General features: G+C 32.1%; 2 protein-coding genes across 2 annotated transcripts; both read left to right on the plus strand.

Annotated features, from left to right (window-relative positions):
• Positions 1-734: 734 nt before the first annotated feature.
• Positions 735-4,112, plus strand: LOC21388784 (protein STRICTOSIDINE SYNTHASE-LIKE 12). Its single transcript, XM_010100717.1, has 3 exons — positions 735-967; positions 2,291-2,560; positions 3,638-4,112. The coding sequence occupies exons 1-3, from the start codon at positions 735-737 to the stop codon at positions 4,110-4,112; spliced, it is 978 nt and encodes a 325-aa protein (XP_010099019.1).
• Positions 4,113-14,176: 10,064 nt separating this feature from the next.
• On the plus strand, positions 14,177-17,610 carry LOC21388786 (protein STRICTOSIDINE SYNTHASE-LIKE 12). The gene is made up of 3 exons (XM_010100719.2): positions 14,177-14,414; positions 16,153-16,422; positions 16,994-17,610. Exons 1-3 carry the CDS (start codon positions 14,179-14,181, stop codon positions 17,472-17,474), a joined length of 987 nt encoding a protein of 328 aa, XP_010099021.1. The 5' UTR covers positions 14,177-14,178; the 3' UTR covers positions 17,475-17,610.
• Positions 17,611-18,669: the final 1,059 nt, after the last annotated feature.

Consider the following 18,669-nt stretch of genomic DNA (forward strand, 5'->3'; position numbering starts at 1 on the left):
GAACCTTGGATCTTGCAGTATGTTGTTATTGTACACCATGATCAAAGATTTAAAGCAGAGAGAAAATAAAATCCGATGAATTGCAGCCGAATATCAATAATTTGAGAAGTCCACATATGCCACAATAATTAGGATTAATGTTGCTATGCTATCCTTGTCATTATATCTAATTAGACTTTTTTCTCTTTTTTCAGTTGGAATGGATAATATTAAGCGGAAATAGTCATATCGACACTCATTAACCCATCTGGCTAATGCCTATATACACTTCTTCTTTTTTTTTTTTTTTTTTTTTTTTTTTTTTTGGGGAGGATTCAGACTCAATACTGTGCTGGAGTCAGGTGTACGGTTACCGCAAGTTTATGCTTGCTACTACTAATGTTTTACGTATATGCTCTATTGATCACTTCATCAAATAATTTCTAGATACCAATAACAAACTCTTCATTTAAATATAATTAGAAAGAAAAAAATGAAAAAAAAAAAAAAAAGAGTCAGTAAGAGAAATAAACCGATGACCACAGGATTTAATATTAATTGAAAGAAAAAGGTTTCATACTTTTAGTAATTAACACCTTGCCAGAGAATAAAATTATTAATGGCTCTATTATATTATTCAATCAAACGAATAAAGAAATATCTATCTATTAGTTATAGTAGCTATAAAAACTGCGCGGATTGCTATGCCTCTTCATTCAATTCTAGACAATTTGGATTTTAATTAAACAGTAACCATGTTCTTCATTCTCCTAATTCTCCTCTCTGTTCCCTCTAATTGTATTGTTCTTTCTCAGAAAATATCAACTTTTCGGAAGCTTTATTTGCCAACAACTTCAGTAGGTCCTGAATCTATCACTTTCGACTCCCTCGGTAGAGGACCATATACAGGCATCTCTGATGGAAGGATTGTTAGATATGATGAACATACGACAGGTTTCGTCGATTTTGCTTACACATCGCGGAATAGGTAATATATATTTTGTTTGTAATGTAATTCAATTTTAGTAATATCATACGGCAAATTTAAGGATATTTTGTAGGTCTCTTTTTTGACAGATTTATATAATATTATGTTGATGTGATTTTGATAATCTAAATAGTTTAAAATTTGCATCACTGATAGGAGATCCTATTGAATGACCCCAAGTTTAAACGAGAAATAACGTCTTGGTAATTCTTTGAAAAAGCTTAGCTTTTGGGGTACAATTTTATTGCAAAAATTTTGGTCTACCAGGCTATACTCCATCATCGCCAAATTATTTGGTCATTGCCACTACTGTTATCGCACTATTTTCCAACTAATTATCTAGTGACTGTCTTTCGTCTCTCGCTTTTTTCATTGTTGCTAAGAACCCTATCAGTTTCCTATATATAGAGATCAAACTCCCATATATATATTTTTTAGAAAAAATAAAGTAACCTATTATCCAACTATATAATAAATCCTTAAACAAAAGAGGCCTAAGGAGGCAAATAACATATTTTTGAAAAGTTTTTGAAGTAAATAATATACTTTTTAAACAATTAATGTAAATAACCAAACTTATCATAACAAAACCCTAAAATGAACTCAAGTCTAATATAGTTCTAACCTAATCCTAACATAATCCTAAAATAAACGCAATAAAAAAATATTTCTAAACTAATCTTATACTTCAATTAACATTATTAATTAACATAAATTTTTTTTTTTTTATTACCAAAATAACTAAATCAAAAATTAAAAATATCCACATTAACAAAATAAATGTTAAAAATTAACAAAATCTGAATTATTAAAACAACATCAATGAACTTAATACCAATAAAACAAGATAACAAAATTCAACATTCTTAAATAAATATTTTTACTAAAAACATCCGGATTAGTGTGAACAGTTCAAATACAATTATCTTTTATATTCTCTCTCTTCAACCTCAAGTTTAAAAATGTGATAACTTCTTTATTTCAACTACAATTGAGATGATTTTTTTTCTATATATTCATAATGAAAAGAAGAATAAATCTCCATCCATATTGCATAGTTAAATATGTCATTAATTTGCAATGAGATTTAATAACACTTATTACAAAACTCTAATGAGTTTTTTAACACTATATATCCAAACACAATTATGATTTTATTCCAATTCAAATTATAATCTATTTGAGTATGCAAACTCCAGTTCAAAATCGCAATTTTAATTACCACAATTCAGATTCTACAATTCAAACCGGATCACTCCAATTCGAACAGCGAACCAAAAGATATCCATATTAATGCTTTGTGATTTTGAACTTTTTATTCAGGTCCAAGGCTCTTTGTGATGGAACAAATGATCCGGCTTTGCGTCCTATTTGTGGGAGACCATTAGGTATTGAATTCTTCCACAGGAAGAATATGCTATTTATTGCTGATGCTTTTCTAGGGTTGTTTGTGGTTGGACCAAATGGAGGACTTGCAACCGGACTTGCTACTGCTGCAGAAGGAACACCCTTCAGATTTCTTAACGGTTTGAGTGTTGATCAACATACTGGAGACGTTTATTTCACAGATTTCAGTTCAAAATTCTTGCAAAGGTATTCCCCTAGCAAAGTTAAAACTTTTACTTTCATTCATTTATTTTTTCCAATTTGTTTCAATTAATTTTTTATGGACCCCGGATTGGGGAATTTGAAATCAACATCTTAAGATAGAGTTAATTGTGGATTTATGTGAAGCTATATGCCTAGAATTAGCAAAATGGTATTGTTCATGTATTCTTTTCTATCTTTTTTTTTTCTTTTAGTTAATATAATAATTGACTAACAATAAATAAATACACTTTTCAGCCAAAAAAAAAGCAAAAACATTAAATAAATACGCAATATAGATATAATCATTTTTTCAATTAAAATCTTGTCAATTCTTAAATAATACAACTACGCGTGCCCACACAAGCATGTATATATACACACACACATACATACATACACTACATATATTTTGTTCGGATTATTTTCACTAGCACGTCTTGAATTTTAGGGTCCTTCTGATCACTTTATCTTATAAACTTTAAAAACTCTCACGTTCTCTCTTTAGTTTTCAATTAATCCCAAGTAATCCGTTTAGTTAGAATTTCTATTAGAAACACACTTATAAAAAAGGATAGTGCAGTCACGTAATTTTTATGTTATAGTATCTATTAAAACCAAATGGAAAAGATCCCACAACTACACTTGACCTTTTATTTTGTCGTATGTTTTTAATAGACAATTTAACAAATGACTTAAGCGGGATTAATTCAAAGTTCAAGAACAATGTAAAATATTTTAAAATTCAAGGGACAAAACTAAGAAAGACCCAAAAGTTCAGAGGCTCATATGAGATGAACTGTTTTTATTAATATGTTACCGATTGTATATTGGGGTGTGCCTCTAGCTAGCCTTAATTTATCCACACAAAATAATAATTATAATAATAATAATAATCATAATAATCATAATCATAATCATAATCATAATAATAATAAATAATAATAATAATAATAATAATAATAATAATAATAATAATAATAATAATAATAATAATAATCATCATCATAATAATAATAATCATAATAATCATAATAACAACAACAAGAACAACTACTACTACTACTTGTATAATCCTTGCAGCCAAATCCTAGACGCAATTGCTGCCAATGACTCAACAGGAAGGTTACTAAAGTACGATTGCAGAAGTAAAAAAGTCAGAGTGCTACTAAGTGGCCTTTCTGGGGCAAACGGTGTTGCAATCAGTTCAGATCGCTCGTATTTACTTGTAGCTGAGACCATAGCTTACAGAACTCGAAGATTTTGGCTACGTGGGACCCGAGCTTTTACGTCTGAAGTTGTGGCCAAATTTCCAGGAAGGCCTGATAATATTAAAAGAGCACCTTCAGGAGATTTTTGGGTGGCAGTCAACATACCGAGGACAGAAGTACCAAGTTCAGTACCTGCAGAAATTAGAATCAACGGAGCTGGCGGTAATTTGCAGACTTTGCCTCTAGACCAATACTATAACACTACTGTAAGTGAGCTTTTACAGCGTGGTTCGCGATACTATGCTGGATCTGCCCAAGCCGATTTTGTTGGTGTTTTCAACACATGAAGTTCAATTGGGTTTTGGCCAAATTATTTCCTTGCTGACTAAAACTATATATAATAAAAGTTTGGATCTGGGTTTATAACTTGCTGGAAATACCAACTTATTAATTAGTACTACTATTTATCAATTGAGCTCCACCACCATTTTTCAGATTTCGTATGAACAACAAAAGTTGACAAATTATCAGCAACTAAGTTCCATTCACAATAAACAGGAGAAGCAGTACTGAAAGTAACACTTGAGAGATAGTCCGTAACATTAGACTAGCAAGGCATAAATTTCCAAGCAACCTTCAACGATCTAAAAATCAACCGATTCGCCACATATGAGGAGTCACACTCGAACCATAAAAAGTCTCGTTCAACTCTCATAAATTTCCACAAAAAGACATTTAGCATGACGCACCAAAATAACAAATCTCATGAACGGAGCAGGACCAGGTGCACCATTTTGCATCACCATCGCTATTGGTTTTTATCTAGCGTAAATGCGATATTTGATACCAATTAACTTGGATAATTTTAGGTGCTAGAGACAAGAATGCTTTGATGATCAAAACATTCGTCTTCAATATGAACATTTTCGTGTGCTAACTTGATTTGGTTAAAATGATGAAACACACACACACACACACACACACACACACACACACATATATATATATATATATATAATATAGGAGGCTGATTCCATCCGGCCGGCTGGATGGTTCCGCCCCTACGTGGCATATTATTAGGAATATAAAAAGATGCTAACATAGGTAAATGATTGGTTTAAGTAATTATTAAACAATTTTTAATAAATTTTTTATTTGTGCCCACCTGTTGCAGCGAGTTGGTGTGGCTTTTTGACTTGGCAGTTTTGTAAAGTTGTATTGTTGTGTGGATCTTCTCGTTAATGTCTCACGTTAATTTACTTCATGAAATAATGTATAGACTTCGGATGGCTTTTGATTTACGAACAACGTAATTTATAAGTGAAAGAGACGTAACACTGGTTCATTTCAAGGTAAATTTATGTACTTCAATGGTTTATTCAGAACGTAACTTATATTTTAAATAACTTGAATCGAGTATGATTTATGAAGAAATTTAATGAAATGTAATATTTTCGCATTAATTTTTTCTTTCTTTTTTTTTTTTTTAGAACACAACATAGCACAATAAGAGGGGAAGTATTTTTAATTTTTATTTTAATTTGTCTTCATAACATCCATAATTTCGAAAACTAATATGATGGACGGTAAACTTGGGCAAGATCATCATCATGGAGGTCAAAATCAAAAGAGAAGTCGTAACGGTGGCGTGCTTCATACTGGGTGTTTCCCCCGGAGTCTATATTTGGACGGTAGACTCCTTCACCATCACACTGGCTGTAGGTGTATTGAGTTGTCGTTTTGGTTCTTGCTGGCTTGTCTTAGGGGTGGTCTGGGAATTTTGGATTGTTGGGGTTGAGCCAATATCTACACTGTTACTCTTACGGGTTCTTTGAGGGCATGTTTGCCTATTGTGGTCGTAACCTTATCACTGACCGCATCTTCTTCTGACAATTTCCAAGTTGTATTCCCTATCATTCTGCTCCCTTTGTTGTGGGCGGTTAGCAGTGCCCTTATTTCTCACGACAACTACTTATTATTGCAGTTTGATCATTCGAAGCATTTGTTCGCGACCTTCATCATTCTGGTTAGACTGATGTTGTTCCATTGATGAGAAAAGGCTCTGAAATTTAGACGGCAACCTTGAAAGCTCCATCTTTGCCTCTGTAGAACTCAGGAACTTTTGTTGCATAATACGATAACTTGTTGAAATCAGAGGATAAGGAGCCGTAGCGAACCATCTCGACAACCTCATGTGGCAATTCTACGGATGGAATGGTACGATGGTCAATCATTGATTTTGCATTCATTGTCCATATGTTCAATATCAATGACTGGGGGCTGATATTAAGATACTTCATGACACAAAAAATATGATGGCATGGATAACCATCGTCTCATACAGTAAGCAGCTGCACTGCAGGTGACCATCTGACTTTCTATGCTTGACGGTGTATTGCAACCTTCTTGGAATTTTGTTAGGCCAAAATATCCAAAATCACTGAGTTATTCGCTGAAGCTGATGGAGTATAGATTTTGCAATTTGATTTGATTCGCTACCTTCTTATACATAGCCTTGACGATCCCCTTCACGCGGCCAACCAATCTTTCTTCCCACAGATTGATGAAGGGAGGTGCAAATCAAAACAATTGCGATTGTTCATGTGGGGTTGAGAATGTTCATATTGATGTCTTCATTTCTAGGTTCTTATTCAGCGAAGAGATTCTCCCAATTTTTTTTCCCAAGCTCTGAGTCAGATTTTTAGTCCCTTCTATTTCTTTCTAAACGACTGAGACATATCAAGCAAAATAGAAAATAAAAAAGGAAAGGAAACAAAATAATAAACCATAAAACTCATTGCCGTTTGGAGCTGTTATCATTAACCGGTTACCTGTTTACTAAGTGGATGAAAAATTGAATGCCCCTTGCAAATCTTGGACCGTTGATCTTGGAATGGAGGGTTGATATTAAATGGCTCAACCATCCAGACGACTAGAAGGAATCAGCACCCTATGGATAAAAACCGTGAATTATGGACAATAACTTGTCAAGTTGGTATTCATAAATAGACAAGTTTTGGACGAAAACAGTAATTTGGCCTATTTATTAACTTATGTAAACTATTGGCCTATTAATTTTAATTCATCTCAAGTCTTAACCTATTTCCCTCTTTCTCTCCTTAATTTAAAGCCACAAACCCAACAGTTCTATATACCGAGGACTAGTTGGTTAAAGATCTCAAATGTTTTTGGTGGCTGGGATCTGAGATATCCCTAATTTCTGTTTTGTGGCATGTTGATGTTGACCTCATTTGTGCTATCCCTCTTAGTAGTAGAACCTTTGGCAATCTTGTGTGGGATCATGACTCTCGACGGGTTTTTATGTAAACATTCTGTGTGCCACGCGATTATGGGTAGCTCCCACGACCGGGGTACTTTGAATGGGATTCTAACAAACAGACAAATTTGATTAAGAAGGCTGTGGACTGCATCAATTCTTGCCCTTGTTGTCCGTTAGATTCGGAAACATTAGATCATGTCTTGAGGAATATTTATTCTTTAGCTAGGAAGTGTGAGAGAAAAGCTCCCTTTGGAGTATACTTGTCAGATAGAAGGAAGGTTTTCTCAAAGGACTCTACCTCTTTGTTAAATGTTGTAAGAGTAGAGAGGTTGTGGTCTATTTGGTTCAACAGAAATCTTTTTACCCATGGTAACTATGGTTCGCAACTCCTCAGCAGTTTTAGAGAGTGTGGGTAGCTTCTTTGCCGATTATTTGTTTCCTAAGGGGCGGGGCTAAACTAGCTCTGACTTTGATGGCAGCTGCCCTATTAGCAGTCCGCGTGGTTGGATTCCTCTGGCAGGTTTGCTGATCAAACTCAATGTCGATGCTATTAGAATATAAGACTATTGTTGATCCACCTCCTAATAACTTAAACTTTTAAGATAGATCGATAAACTAATACGGTATCAAAGCAGGAGGTCTCAAATTCAAGTCCTCATGGGTGTGCCCTGGAGGGGGCCTTTTTTTAAGGAGGGGAGAATGATGCAGTAGCATATTTGAACTTGAGAGATGGTTTACGTGTAGAATATAAGCTATTAGGAGGTGGGCCAACAATAATCTTATATTCTAATACTATCTTGGAGGGGGCATTTTTTTAAGGAAGGGAGAATGATGCAGGAGCATACTTGAACTTGACAGGCGACCTACGTGTAGAATATAAGCTATTAGGAGGTGGGCTAACAATAGTTTTATATCTAATACTGTCCTAGAGGGGCCTTTTTTTAAGGAGGGGAGAATGATACAGTAGCATACTTGAATTTGAGAGGCGGTCTATGTGTATAATATAAGCTATTAGGAGGTGGACCAATAATAGTCTTATATTCTAATAATGCCCTGGAGGGGGCCTTTTTTTAAGGAGGAGAGAATGATGCAGGACCATACTTTAACTTGAGAGGCGGCCTACGTGTAGAATATAAGCTATTAGGAGGTGGGCTATTGAGAGGCGGTCTACGTGTATAATATAAGCTATTAGGAGGTGAGCCAATAATAGTCTTATATTCTAATACTGCCCTGAAGGGGGTCTTTTTTTAAGGAGGAGAGAATGATGCAGGACCATACTTTAACTTGAGAGGCGGCCTACATGTAGAATATAAGCTATTAGGAGGTGGGCTAACAATAGTGTTATATTTTAATACTCCCTCTCACGTGTAGGTCAAATAAGGAGGTTTTTTTTTAAAAAAAATTTGCTATTTGTTGGGTTTTTGTTTTGTTTTGTTTTGTTTTGTTTTTTTGTTTTTTTGTTGCTATTTTGCAGTTTGGCCTAATACATGGATATTTTTTTGTAAATGGGGTTAAAGAGTGCATTTGTAGGAGTTTGAAATTAAGACCTCCCACTCTGATATTAATTAATATAATATTGACGTAATCATTCCTCTCAAAAGTTACAACTGATGGAAGAGGCGCAATCAAATCCTTTAAACATCATCTGATGCTACAATTAAGGCAAATGTAGACTAGTTTGTTGGGGCAATTACCGCTCTTGATGAATATGGTATGGTTCTGGGATGCTTTTCTACACAGGACGATTCTCACCAAATATTGGTGAATTTATCCGTTATCCATAAGGGTCTCTCCTTCTTTACAATGGTAGTTATATGTTTGCTATTGATGAATCGATTGCACACGACATAAGGAGTCTTCTTTTCACCTTACAGGGAGGTTGTTGCACTTTTCGTTTCCAGATCCCTAACGAACTTTGTGTTTCTTCCTTATTCTCTTTTTCGTCAGGACTGATGTTTTCCCTCAAATTCAGCTTTTCTCAAAAAACAAAAATGAAAAAGAAAAGGAAACTAGTAATAAAGAATCTGGATCTTGCTGATCATTGTTATTATTCCCCATTATCAGAGAATAAAAATAAGAGAGAAAATCAAATACGAAGGAGTTGTAAATTTGTAGCAGAATATTAAGGATTCTTTTATGCTGCTAGGGAAATATTTTCAATACCGTGTTAGGAGATACGATATTTTGTAAAATTTTACGTTAAAATTTGTAAATTTAAACGATAAAATTGTAAAAGTTATGATAATTTGTGAAATTTGAATTTTACAATAATTTATGTTATAACTTACAAACTCGAATGATATTTCATCATAAAATTTAAAATTTCACAAATTATCTTTCGAGTTTTAAATTTATCGTTTGAGTTTGTAAGTTATAACGTAAAATTTCACAAATTATCATATCTCTCATGGTGCCAAAAAAAGTACCCTGACAGAATAAAAAGACCTCAATTATGACTAATAAGAGAAGCACAGATATGTTACAAAATCAATTGCAATCGATGTTAAGGAACTAAAGGAAGTTAAAAACAAAGAAGCCCCAAGCCCAAAGCAATTCTAGCATTTCTCTTGTTCGTAATATAAACGGTATTAACGTCAAAGCTATCCTTGTCGTTATTGCAAAATCTAGACACTATGAGTGCGTTGGGAACTCGTTTTAAAATAATTTTATTTTTTGTATGAAAATTAAAAATGAAAACATTTTCAATCTCATATATAAATCATTTTTGAGAATGCGTTTGGTAGTTTTATCAAGAGATTATTTTCATTATAAAAAACGCATTAATATCTCTCTCTTGCGTTTGGTAGTTTTATCAAGAGATTATTTTCATTATAAAAAACGCATTAATATCTCTCTCTTTCTCTCTGCTTGAGAGATGAGAAAATGAAAATGAAAAATGAAAAACGACTAAAAGGCGTTTTTTATTTCTCTCTCATTTTACACTAAACCAGAAAATCGTTTTCTTTTCTATTTTTTATCTTTATTGCGTTAAACACCGTTTTAAAAATATTTTCATTTTTTTTTTAAAAAACGTAAAAAATAAAAACGGAATCAATTTCAAATGACCTATAAAACTTGAGTAACATCCAGCCGTATATCTTATTAACCCATCTAGCTAATGCTCTACGCCTCTACATATGCTCTATAAACTTCATGAAATAATTGCTACCCAGAAAAAAAAAAAAAAAAAAAAAAAAAAAACCACAAAATAATTAGAAAGAGAAAGATGACAAAATTAGAGTCAAATAATTATAAAGGCTGAAGCCCTAACCTATGGAATCTATACCACAAGATTTATTGGTAAGCAGAAGGCCCTCATTAAAACCTTGCCAGAAAATTATTAATGTGGCTTTGTAATTACTTAACAGTACGAATTAAGAAATATTAATCTATCAATTGTAGCGGCTATAAAAATTAATGCTGATTGTTATGTCTGTAAGTCCCTTCATTCAATTTTAGACAACTTTTGGCTCTAATCAAACAATAACCATGCTCCTCCTCCTAATTCTCCTCTCTGTTCCTCAAACTGTATTGTTCTTTCCCAACAAATATCCACTTTTCGGAGGCTTAACTTGCCAAATACTTAAGTACGTCCTGAATCTATAACCTTAGACTTCCTCAGTAGAGGACCATACACAGACATCTCTGATGGTAGAATTTTCATATATGATCGACGTACCACAGGTTTCCTCGATTTTGCCTACACATCACACAATAGGTAATTTTTTTTTATATATATTTATTTGTGTTCTAATTTAATTTTTGTAACATTATACCTCGAGCGCTTAATTTTTGTAACATTATACCTCGTTCATTTCACCGATTCGAATTTTGTTACAATAAAAAACTCTCAGAAACAGTCACATTTAACTTATTTGCTATAATAAAAAGTTCTTACAAAAAGTCACATTTCAACTCGAATCAGCGAACTAAACGGCCATTAGTTTTTATAAGGCACCACCATACTATTGGAAAAGGTTTGGTGATTTTGCAGGGTATAGTAAAGCAATGACTTTCATTACTCGCTTGCTCCATTGTTGCTGAGGACCTCTAATCAGTTGTAATATGTTTTCGCAGTTTATAGAGATCATCAAAGCTCCCATATCTCTTTTAGCAAAACAATAAAAGTTAATAGTAATAACTAAAAAAATCACCATCTACAACTATTTACTAATTGATTGAGCGAAAAAAAAAAACAAAGAAAACTGTTCTACACGAGTACAACTGAAAAATATTCATTCAAGTAACATAATTTGTAATAATATGTACATATAGTGTTGATGCGGTGCAGAATGATGTAGTCTTTATGGTGCGTTGGGATCATTCGAAAGTTAAATAAGCTAAAATTTTTAATTTTTATGGGGTCTTTTGGTGATGTCAGATTTGAACAAATAATATGTATTTTTTTCGTGTGGAAACGGCCCAACAAATAAAACTCGTCATTTTGCTATTATTTGAGACGTTTTTTAGACAAATTCCATCATTTAGGCCTTCAAAAGGGCGTTTTTACCATTTTGGCTAATTTCTGTTTTTGTAATAAGTTGACTTGGTAAATTCGGATTCATGTTCCTATTGTGTTTACTTTTTGTTATGTCTAGTAGTTTTAACTTTGTTTTTGGTTCATAATTTTCTTTTTTTTTTTTGAAAATTTTTTATTTTTATTATTTTTTAATTATTAAATAGGCTATTTTACCATTTATGTTTTGCCTATATTTATATTTAGACAACTTTTATAATGAAAATCAATTCAATTGAATAAAATTTTGTGTTTTCTCTCAGTTTTTCTGAGATTCTGCGTGAATTAATAAGCTAATTAATTTACCTTTTATTTTTATTGTTTCTCAATTCATTCAATTAAGCTTCGACTACATCATACAGGTAGATTGATATATTTTGGTTTGTCAACGATTTACCATATACATTACTTTCTGTACGAGTACTGAAGTAGCCAAATAAAAGGTATAGATAACTGATCATTCGCATATAATTAAAAAATAAAAAGTATATATCAGTTAACCTGCTGATTCACATAGAATACATGAGAAATTACTTCAAGATTCATTGATTCACACAGAATACTGAAAATTGACATCAAAATTTATTGATTCACAAAGAATGCCAAAAATTGGAAAAATAAAGTGTACTCAACGCTCAAATTTCATTCATAAAAAATTCTTCCTCCTTCCATATGATAGGACTAACATATTTATTGTCTAAACTGCCCCAACTAATGGCAACAGAAACTACAAATAAAAATAGGAAAATAAATAATTTCAAAAATTAAAAATAAAAAAGAAAGTCAACTTATATCTGACACAAGAAATAAAGAAACTTGACTTTTTTAGACCAAATTATTACAAAAATGATACTTTCCTAATTGTAAAAATGGTAATTTCCAAGAACATAATTATTTGACTTGTCTTCCATAATAATTGTCTTCGAACCAAGAATGGGGATCCCAATTGCCACACGATTTCTTTTATAATATGGGCTTCATCATTCTCCCTCACTTCAAAAGAATTAACCCTCGATCGAATTCGGAGTAGCTTCAAGTGATAATTTGCTCCATGAATTTTAGATGATTAATTTTTGCGCTGACTGTCATATTTTTGAATAAATATGATATTTATAAGTAAATACAATACTTACTGATAAATACCTCATCTAACAGTCGTCGGCTTCGACTGACAAATTTTTAGGTAATTACGATCTTTTTAGGTAAACACGGTATTTACCAGTCACCGGCGCCAGTGGCCAGATTATCAAATAAATATGGTATTCGGGAGAAAATACGATACTGACTAGTCGCTAGCATTGGTGGCTGAGATTTCAGATAATTAAATATGGTATTTACGAGTAAATAAAATATTTACCAATAAATACGGTATTTACCAAAACTCGTGGTAGATTTTTAGATAAATATAGTATTTACAAGTAAAAATAATATTTAATGGTAAATACAGCATTTACTAGTCGTCGATACCGGTGGCCAAATTTTTAGATAAATACGGTATTTATCAGTCCCTGAAAACTGCCGCCGGAGCCGGCAATGCTGAACTTGACTAGAGGGGGAAGGAGAAAGAAATTGAAAAAAAAAAGTTAAGGGTATTTTAGGATTTTTAATAATATTTAAAACTTAAAATATCAAATTATACTATAATCTACTTATTTTAAAAATAGATCTATATGCTATAATTACTAAACATCCTACTGAATATGTTACTTTGCTTTTCATCCCTATATATATATATATATTTGTATATTTAATGGTGGAGTGTGTAATGAGTTTTTTAGACAAAAGTAATTCTATCAATGGATAATTTAGTAAATTAAAAAAGAGTGTGTGGAAAGTAGAAAAAAAAGCTCAGTGTCGGAATTTGAAACTCAAATTATTAATATATTAAAAATAAAATAAAAATTTAAATTCATACGTTTAGTAAGTAGAAGAAAACATAGTTGAAAAAGTGCATTTAATTGTATGAAAAAAAGTTATCTTAAGTGGTTACTACACCTCACTCCACCATAAAATAAAGATTTTCAATCCTCCACCCTAAAATGCAAAAAAAAAAAAAAAAAAAAAAAAAAAAAAAAAAAAAAAAAAAAAGAAAAAAGAAAGCCTATCCTAGACGTTTTCACAAAATCTGGACATTTTAAAATTTGAATGGTAAGATTCTGCGGTTTATCTCAATAACTAATCCAGCTAATGCTCTACGCTCTACATATGCTCTATCAACTTCATTAAATAATTTTCACCAAAAAAAAAAAAAAAACTTCATTAAACAATTAGAAAGAAATAATGACAAAATTAGAGTCAAATAATAAAGGCTGAAGTTCTAGCCTATGGCTGAACGAAACATATTTAAGTGAAGAATAGAAATAAAACCGATGTGCCCTAAAAAATAAAATAAAAATTCCTCAACTAAGTAAACAAATAAATAAAAGTAAACCCGATGAACTGGAACCTATACGACAGAATTTACTATTGACAAACAAAAGGCCTCATTAAATTATTAATGGTTTCATTAGTTAATTAATCATGATAAAGAAATATTAAATCGATTAACTACTGCGGTGGCCTATAAAAACTAAAGCAGATTGTTATGCATTGACATTCAATTAATCAGACAGTAACCATGTTGCTCATTCTCCTAATTATTCTCCTCTCTGTTCCTTCAAATTGTATTGTTCTTTTTCAACAAACATCCACTTTTCGGAGGCTTAATTTGCCAAATACTTCAGTAGGACCTGAATCTATAACCTTCGACTCTCTCGGTAGAGGGCCATACACAGGCATTTCTGATGGCAAAATTGTTAGATATGATCGACGTACTGCGGGTTTCGTCGATTTTGCCTTCACATCAAGAAACAGGTAAAAATTTTCTAATTTGTTTGTGTTCTTATCTAATTTTAGTTTTGTTTATACGTAAAGCTTAAACGATAATTAGCGACCTGACAGAGCAGAAGCTTTGATTTTTATAGGGCACTTTTTTTTTTTTGGGTAAAGGCTTCGGTCTAACAGGCTATATTGCAATGCCTTCGTTGAAACACTGGCCACACTTTGCCTCATTTCATCTCTCGCTTTCATCATTGTAGCTGAGGACCTCTGATCAGTTTGCTTTATCTTTTCACATTTTATGGAGATCAAGCTCTCATATTTCTCATCTCTTTTAGCAAATAATAATAATAACAATGATAATGACGATGATGATAATAATAATAAATGCTAGCTCCTAACTATTTAGTATTTACTAAGTGATTGAACGAAATTAAGAAAAAATACTCGGAAAAAAGAAAAGAAAAGAAAGAAACCTGTTCTACACGACTGAAAGATATTTATCAAGTAACATAATTAATACATGAGCCAAAAAAACGTAACATGATTAATTGTAATATGTTGATATTACCTATATTGCTATATATATATATATATATATATGCTGACCGGTCACCAAGTTACAATATTTCACTTTCTGTACGAGCACATTGAACTCAAGGTAATACAATGTGTTTGGCGCTGTTTGTTCCTTACTCATCCAATAATGATGGATTTAGTTCCTGAATTAGCCCTTCAATTTAAGTTTGTTTTGTCTAATATTCGATCTAGCAATAAATTTGTGAATAGACTTTTGATATTTAATAGAGGAAACCATGTGTTTATCGTATAAAAATACATGAATTTTTTTTTTTTTTTTTTAGAAAAAAGCATAATTAGATGCAATATATTAATTTTTAAGGGAGTAGAGCATTTTGCACCTTTTGTGTTTCATTCGGTAAAATTATAAATTATCAGATGATAGACACGCATTTACCTCAATTAAACTTTAAAGTATTATATTCATTGGTACCTCTTAAATTTTAGAGTCATTTCTAGTTGACCCTTAAATTTTAAAAACTCGCACTTTACTTCCTACATTTTAAATTATTGCCATTTAGCCACCTCCATTAGAATTTTTGTTAAAAACATATGAAAAAAAAAAGAGGCCAAGGCAGTACAATCACAGTCTTTATGTAAAACCTTTATATACTAAAAACCAAAAAAAAAAAAAAAAAAAAGACTACATGAACACAATTAACCCCCTTGTTTTTTATTTGATTTCAACAGAAATTCTTACAAAGGGTTAAGTAGGACAAATTCAAAATTTAAAGGGTGAAATGATAATTTTTAAAGTTAATTTGAAAGTTAAACCATGAATGATCTCAAAATTTAGGGGTATTGTTGAGATTAATCCAATTTTGAAATCCATTTTATTTTATAGTTATTGATATAAGTACAAATAAACTCAAAAGAAAAATTAATCGAGCTATTAATAGACAGAAACAAATTAGTCCGTGTGGATCAAACTATCACAATGCTAATAATAATTCAAGAACTAACATGCCAAAAACCCTTAAAACAACTATCATTTGAGCAAGTACAATATGACTGAATATATGGAATATTTACCAATGCTCCCAAAAAAACAAAATCGTTTTGACGTGTTCGGCCTAGAGTTTCCAATGAAGGGTGGCTACATATACATCAAACGCACTTGATTCCGTAAATCCTGAATGCTTAAGATATATACAAATATTGATGTGTTTGGAATTTTGGAACCTTATATATTCAGGTCCAAGGCTCTTTGTGATGGAACAAATAATCCGGCTTTGCGTCCTATTTGTGGGAGGCCATTAGGTATGGAATTCTTCATCCGGAAGAATATGCTATTTATTGCCGATGCCTTTCTAGGGCTGTTTAAGGTTGGACTAAATGGAGGACTTGCGACTCAACTCGCCAATGCTGCAGAAGGAATACCCTTCAGATTTCTTAACGGTTTGAGTGTTGATCAACATACTGGAGATGTCTATTTCACAGATTTCAGTTCAAGATTCCTGCAAACGTAATTCTCTAAGCATAGTCAATTTTTTGTTTTCTTTCTTTCTTTGATCTAACAAAAATATGGACCTTTACTAAAAATATGCTTGAAAAAAGATAATTTTACAAGTAAAACGATATGAAAAATGTACACACATAAGTTTGTTTATGTTTGACACTTGAATTTAGCGGTTAAGGTTTAGGGTTTTTATTTCGCAAAATTTGAGTAATTGGATTCCTAAACTCTACTGTTTTTGAAACGTGGGTCCCAATTTAAAAATTTTGAAGTGGGTCCCGATACACATGAATACCAATTCAAAAATTTAGAGTGCAATTCTGTTAATTTCGCTGATTCGAGTTTTAATACAGTAAAAAGTTCTCACAAACAGTCTCATCTAATTTTTTTATTACAGTAAAAAATACATAAAGTCGCGTCTTAACTCGAATTAAAAACTCAAATTAGTGAACTAAACCGGCTTAAACATCCCTAAAGAAGAAAAAAAAAATAATTATTGGGATGCGTCTGGGTCTTGATTCTAGTCTCAAGTCAAATCCAACAAAAATGATGATGATTATAATTTCTATATATTGTGCAGTCAAATCCAACAAGCAGTTGCTGCCAATGACTCAACAGGAAGGTTATTGAAGTACGATTACAGAACTAAAAACGTTACAGTGCTGCTAAGGCGCCTTTCTGGTGCAAACGGCGTTGCAATCAGTTCAGATAGCTCGTACGTACTTGTCGCCGAGTTCTTAGCCAACCGAACTCGGAGATTTTGGCTACATGGGACCAAAGCTTTTACGTCGGAAATCGTGGCCACTTTTCGGGGAATGCCGGATAATATTAGGAGAGCCCCTTTCGGAAATTTCTTGGTGGCAGTGAACGTAGAGAGACCAGCTGGGGGACCAAGGCTAATCCCCACAGCAATAAGAATCAATGGAGCTGGCCAGACTTTGCAGACTTTGCCTCTTGACCGATACTACAACAACACTACTATCAGTGAGGTTTTACAGTGTGGCAAGCAGTACTATATTGGCTCCGTGGAGGCAAATTTTGTTGGTGTTTTCAACGGATGATGATGAAGTTTAAGGATTGGGTTTGGCGAATTTATAGGCTAGAATGCCAAACCCTAATATATTGTTGACTAAAAATTTCCTTCCTGAAAACTATATATAATAAAAGCTTGGATCTGGGTTACAACTAGCTAGCTAGCCCCAATTTATTGTTTAGTCCTACTAAATAAATGAGAGTTTGGCTTGCTACCGTAAGACAGTTATAATTATTTCATTAAAAAGGATATTCGTCCAGAGTCAGAGATAAAAATTTAAATCTATGTGCACTTTTTATTGCGGTAAAAATATATATTAATATATATCGGATAATCAATTATAAATGGGCCCTGAAAAAGAAAGAAAAAAATAAAATTTTGTGTTAACCTAAATGCAAATAGTAATAATAATAATAAAATAAAACCCCAAAATAGATCTAACTTGATTCACATGTACAGCATATAAATGATCCACGTAAAAAAATAAAAAATAAAAATAAATCATGGACGGTGGTAATCCTACAAAAAAATAGATGACCAATCAAATATGATATGTATATTCGTCTCTGATTCTGAATCATAATTCATGATTCTCTACAGTATTTTTCTCTTACAAAAAACACACATAAAACGAGAATAATTCTGAATACATGAACTAAACGTTCACTAAAACATGTGAAGAAGTACTAATCAAATTAAAAGGTGTGGATCTTTAAAAAACACATACGATCACACGTTTCAATCATAGAACGTGGGATAGTAGTAAAAAGGCTTCTTTTAGAGTGTAATTTTTGAATTAAATTTAAATTATAACTTAAATTAAAATTATAATTTAAATAAAATTAAATAAAATTAAAATTTAAAAGAACGTAAACTCAAACAAAAAAAAAAAAAAAACAACCCAAAATAACTGCTATAAAATAACTGCTATAGAGTTCTTCTCCATAAAAAGAAGTAAGAGGGGACAGGAGAGCAGGGTACGGGGCATACGCTGGTGTGTGTGTGCACTGCAGGTGTGTGCAAGAAAAGTGAGAAAAACAAAAAGTGTGTGCGTACGTGTGACAGTGACGTGAGAAAAAAAAGAAGAAGAAAATACATCCCTTAAAGTGTAGTACGGCATCCGAGACAAAAAAAATACATATTTTCATATTTTTATCTTATTTTTGTGCTAATAATATTGATTTTCTATGTAATTAAGTAGATATAATGCATCTAAATCAAGT

Source organism: Morus notabilis, unplaced genomic scaffold (assembly GCF_000414095.1).
Source record: "Morus notabilis unplaced genomic scaffold, ASM41409v2 Scaffold1932, whole genome shotgun sequence".
NCBI lineage: Eukaryota > Viridiplantae > Streptophyta > Magnoliopsida > Rosales > Moraceae > Morus > Morus notabilis.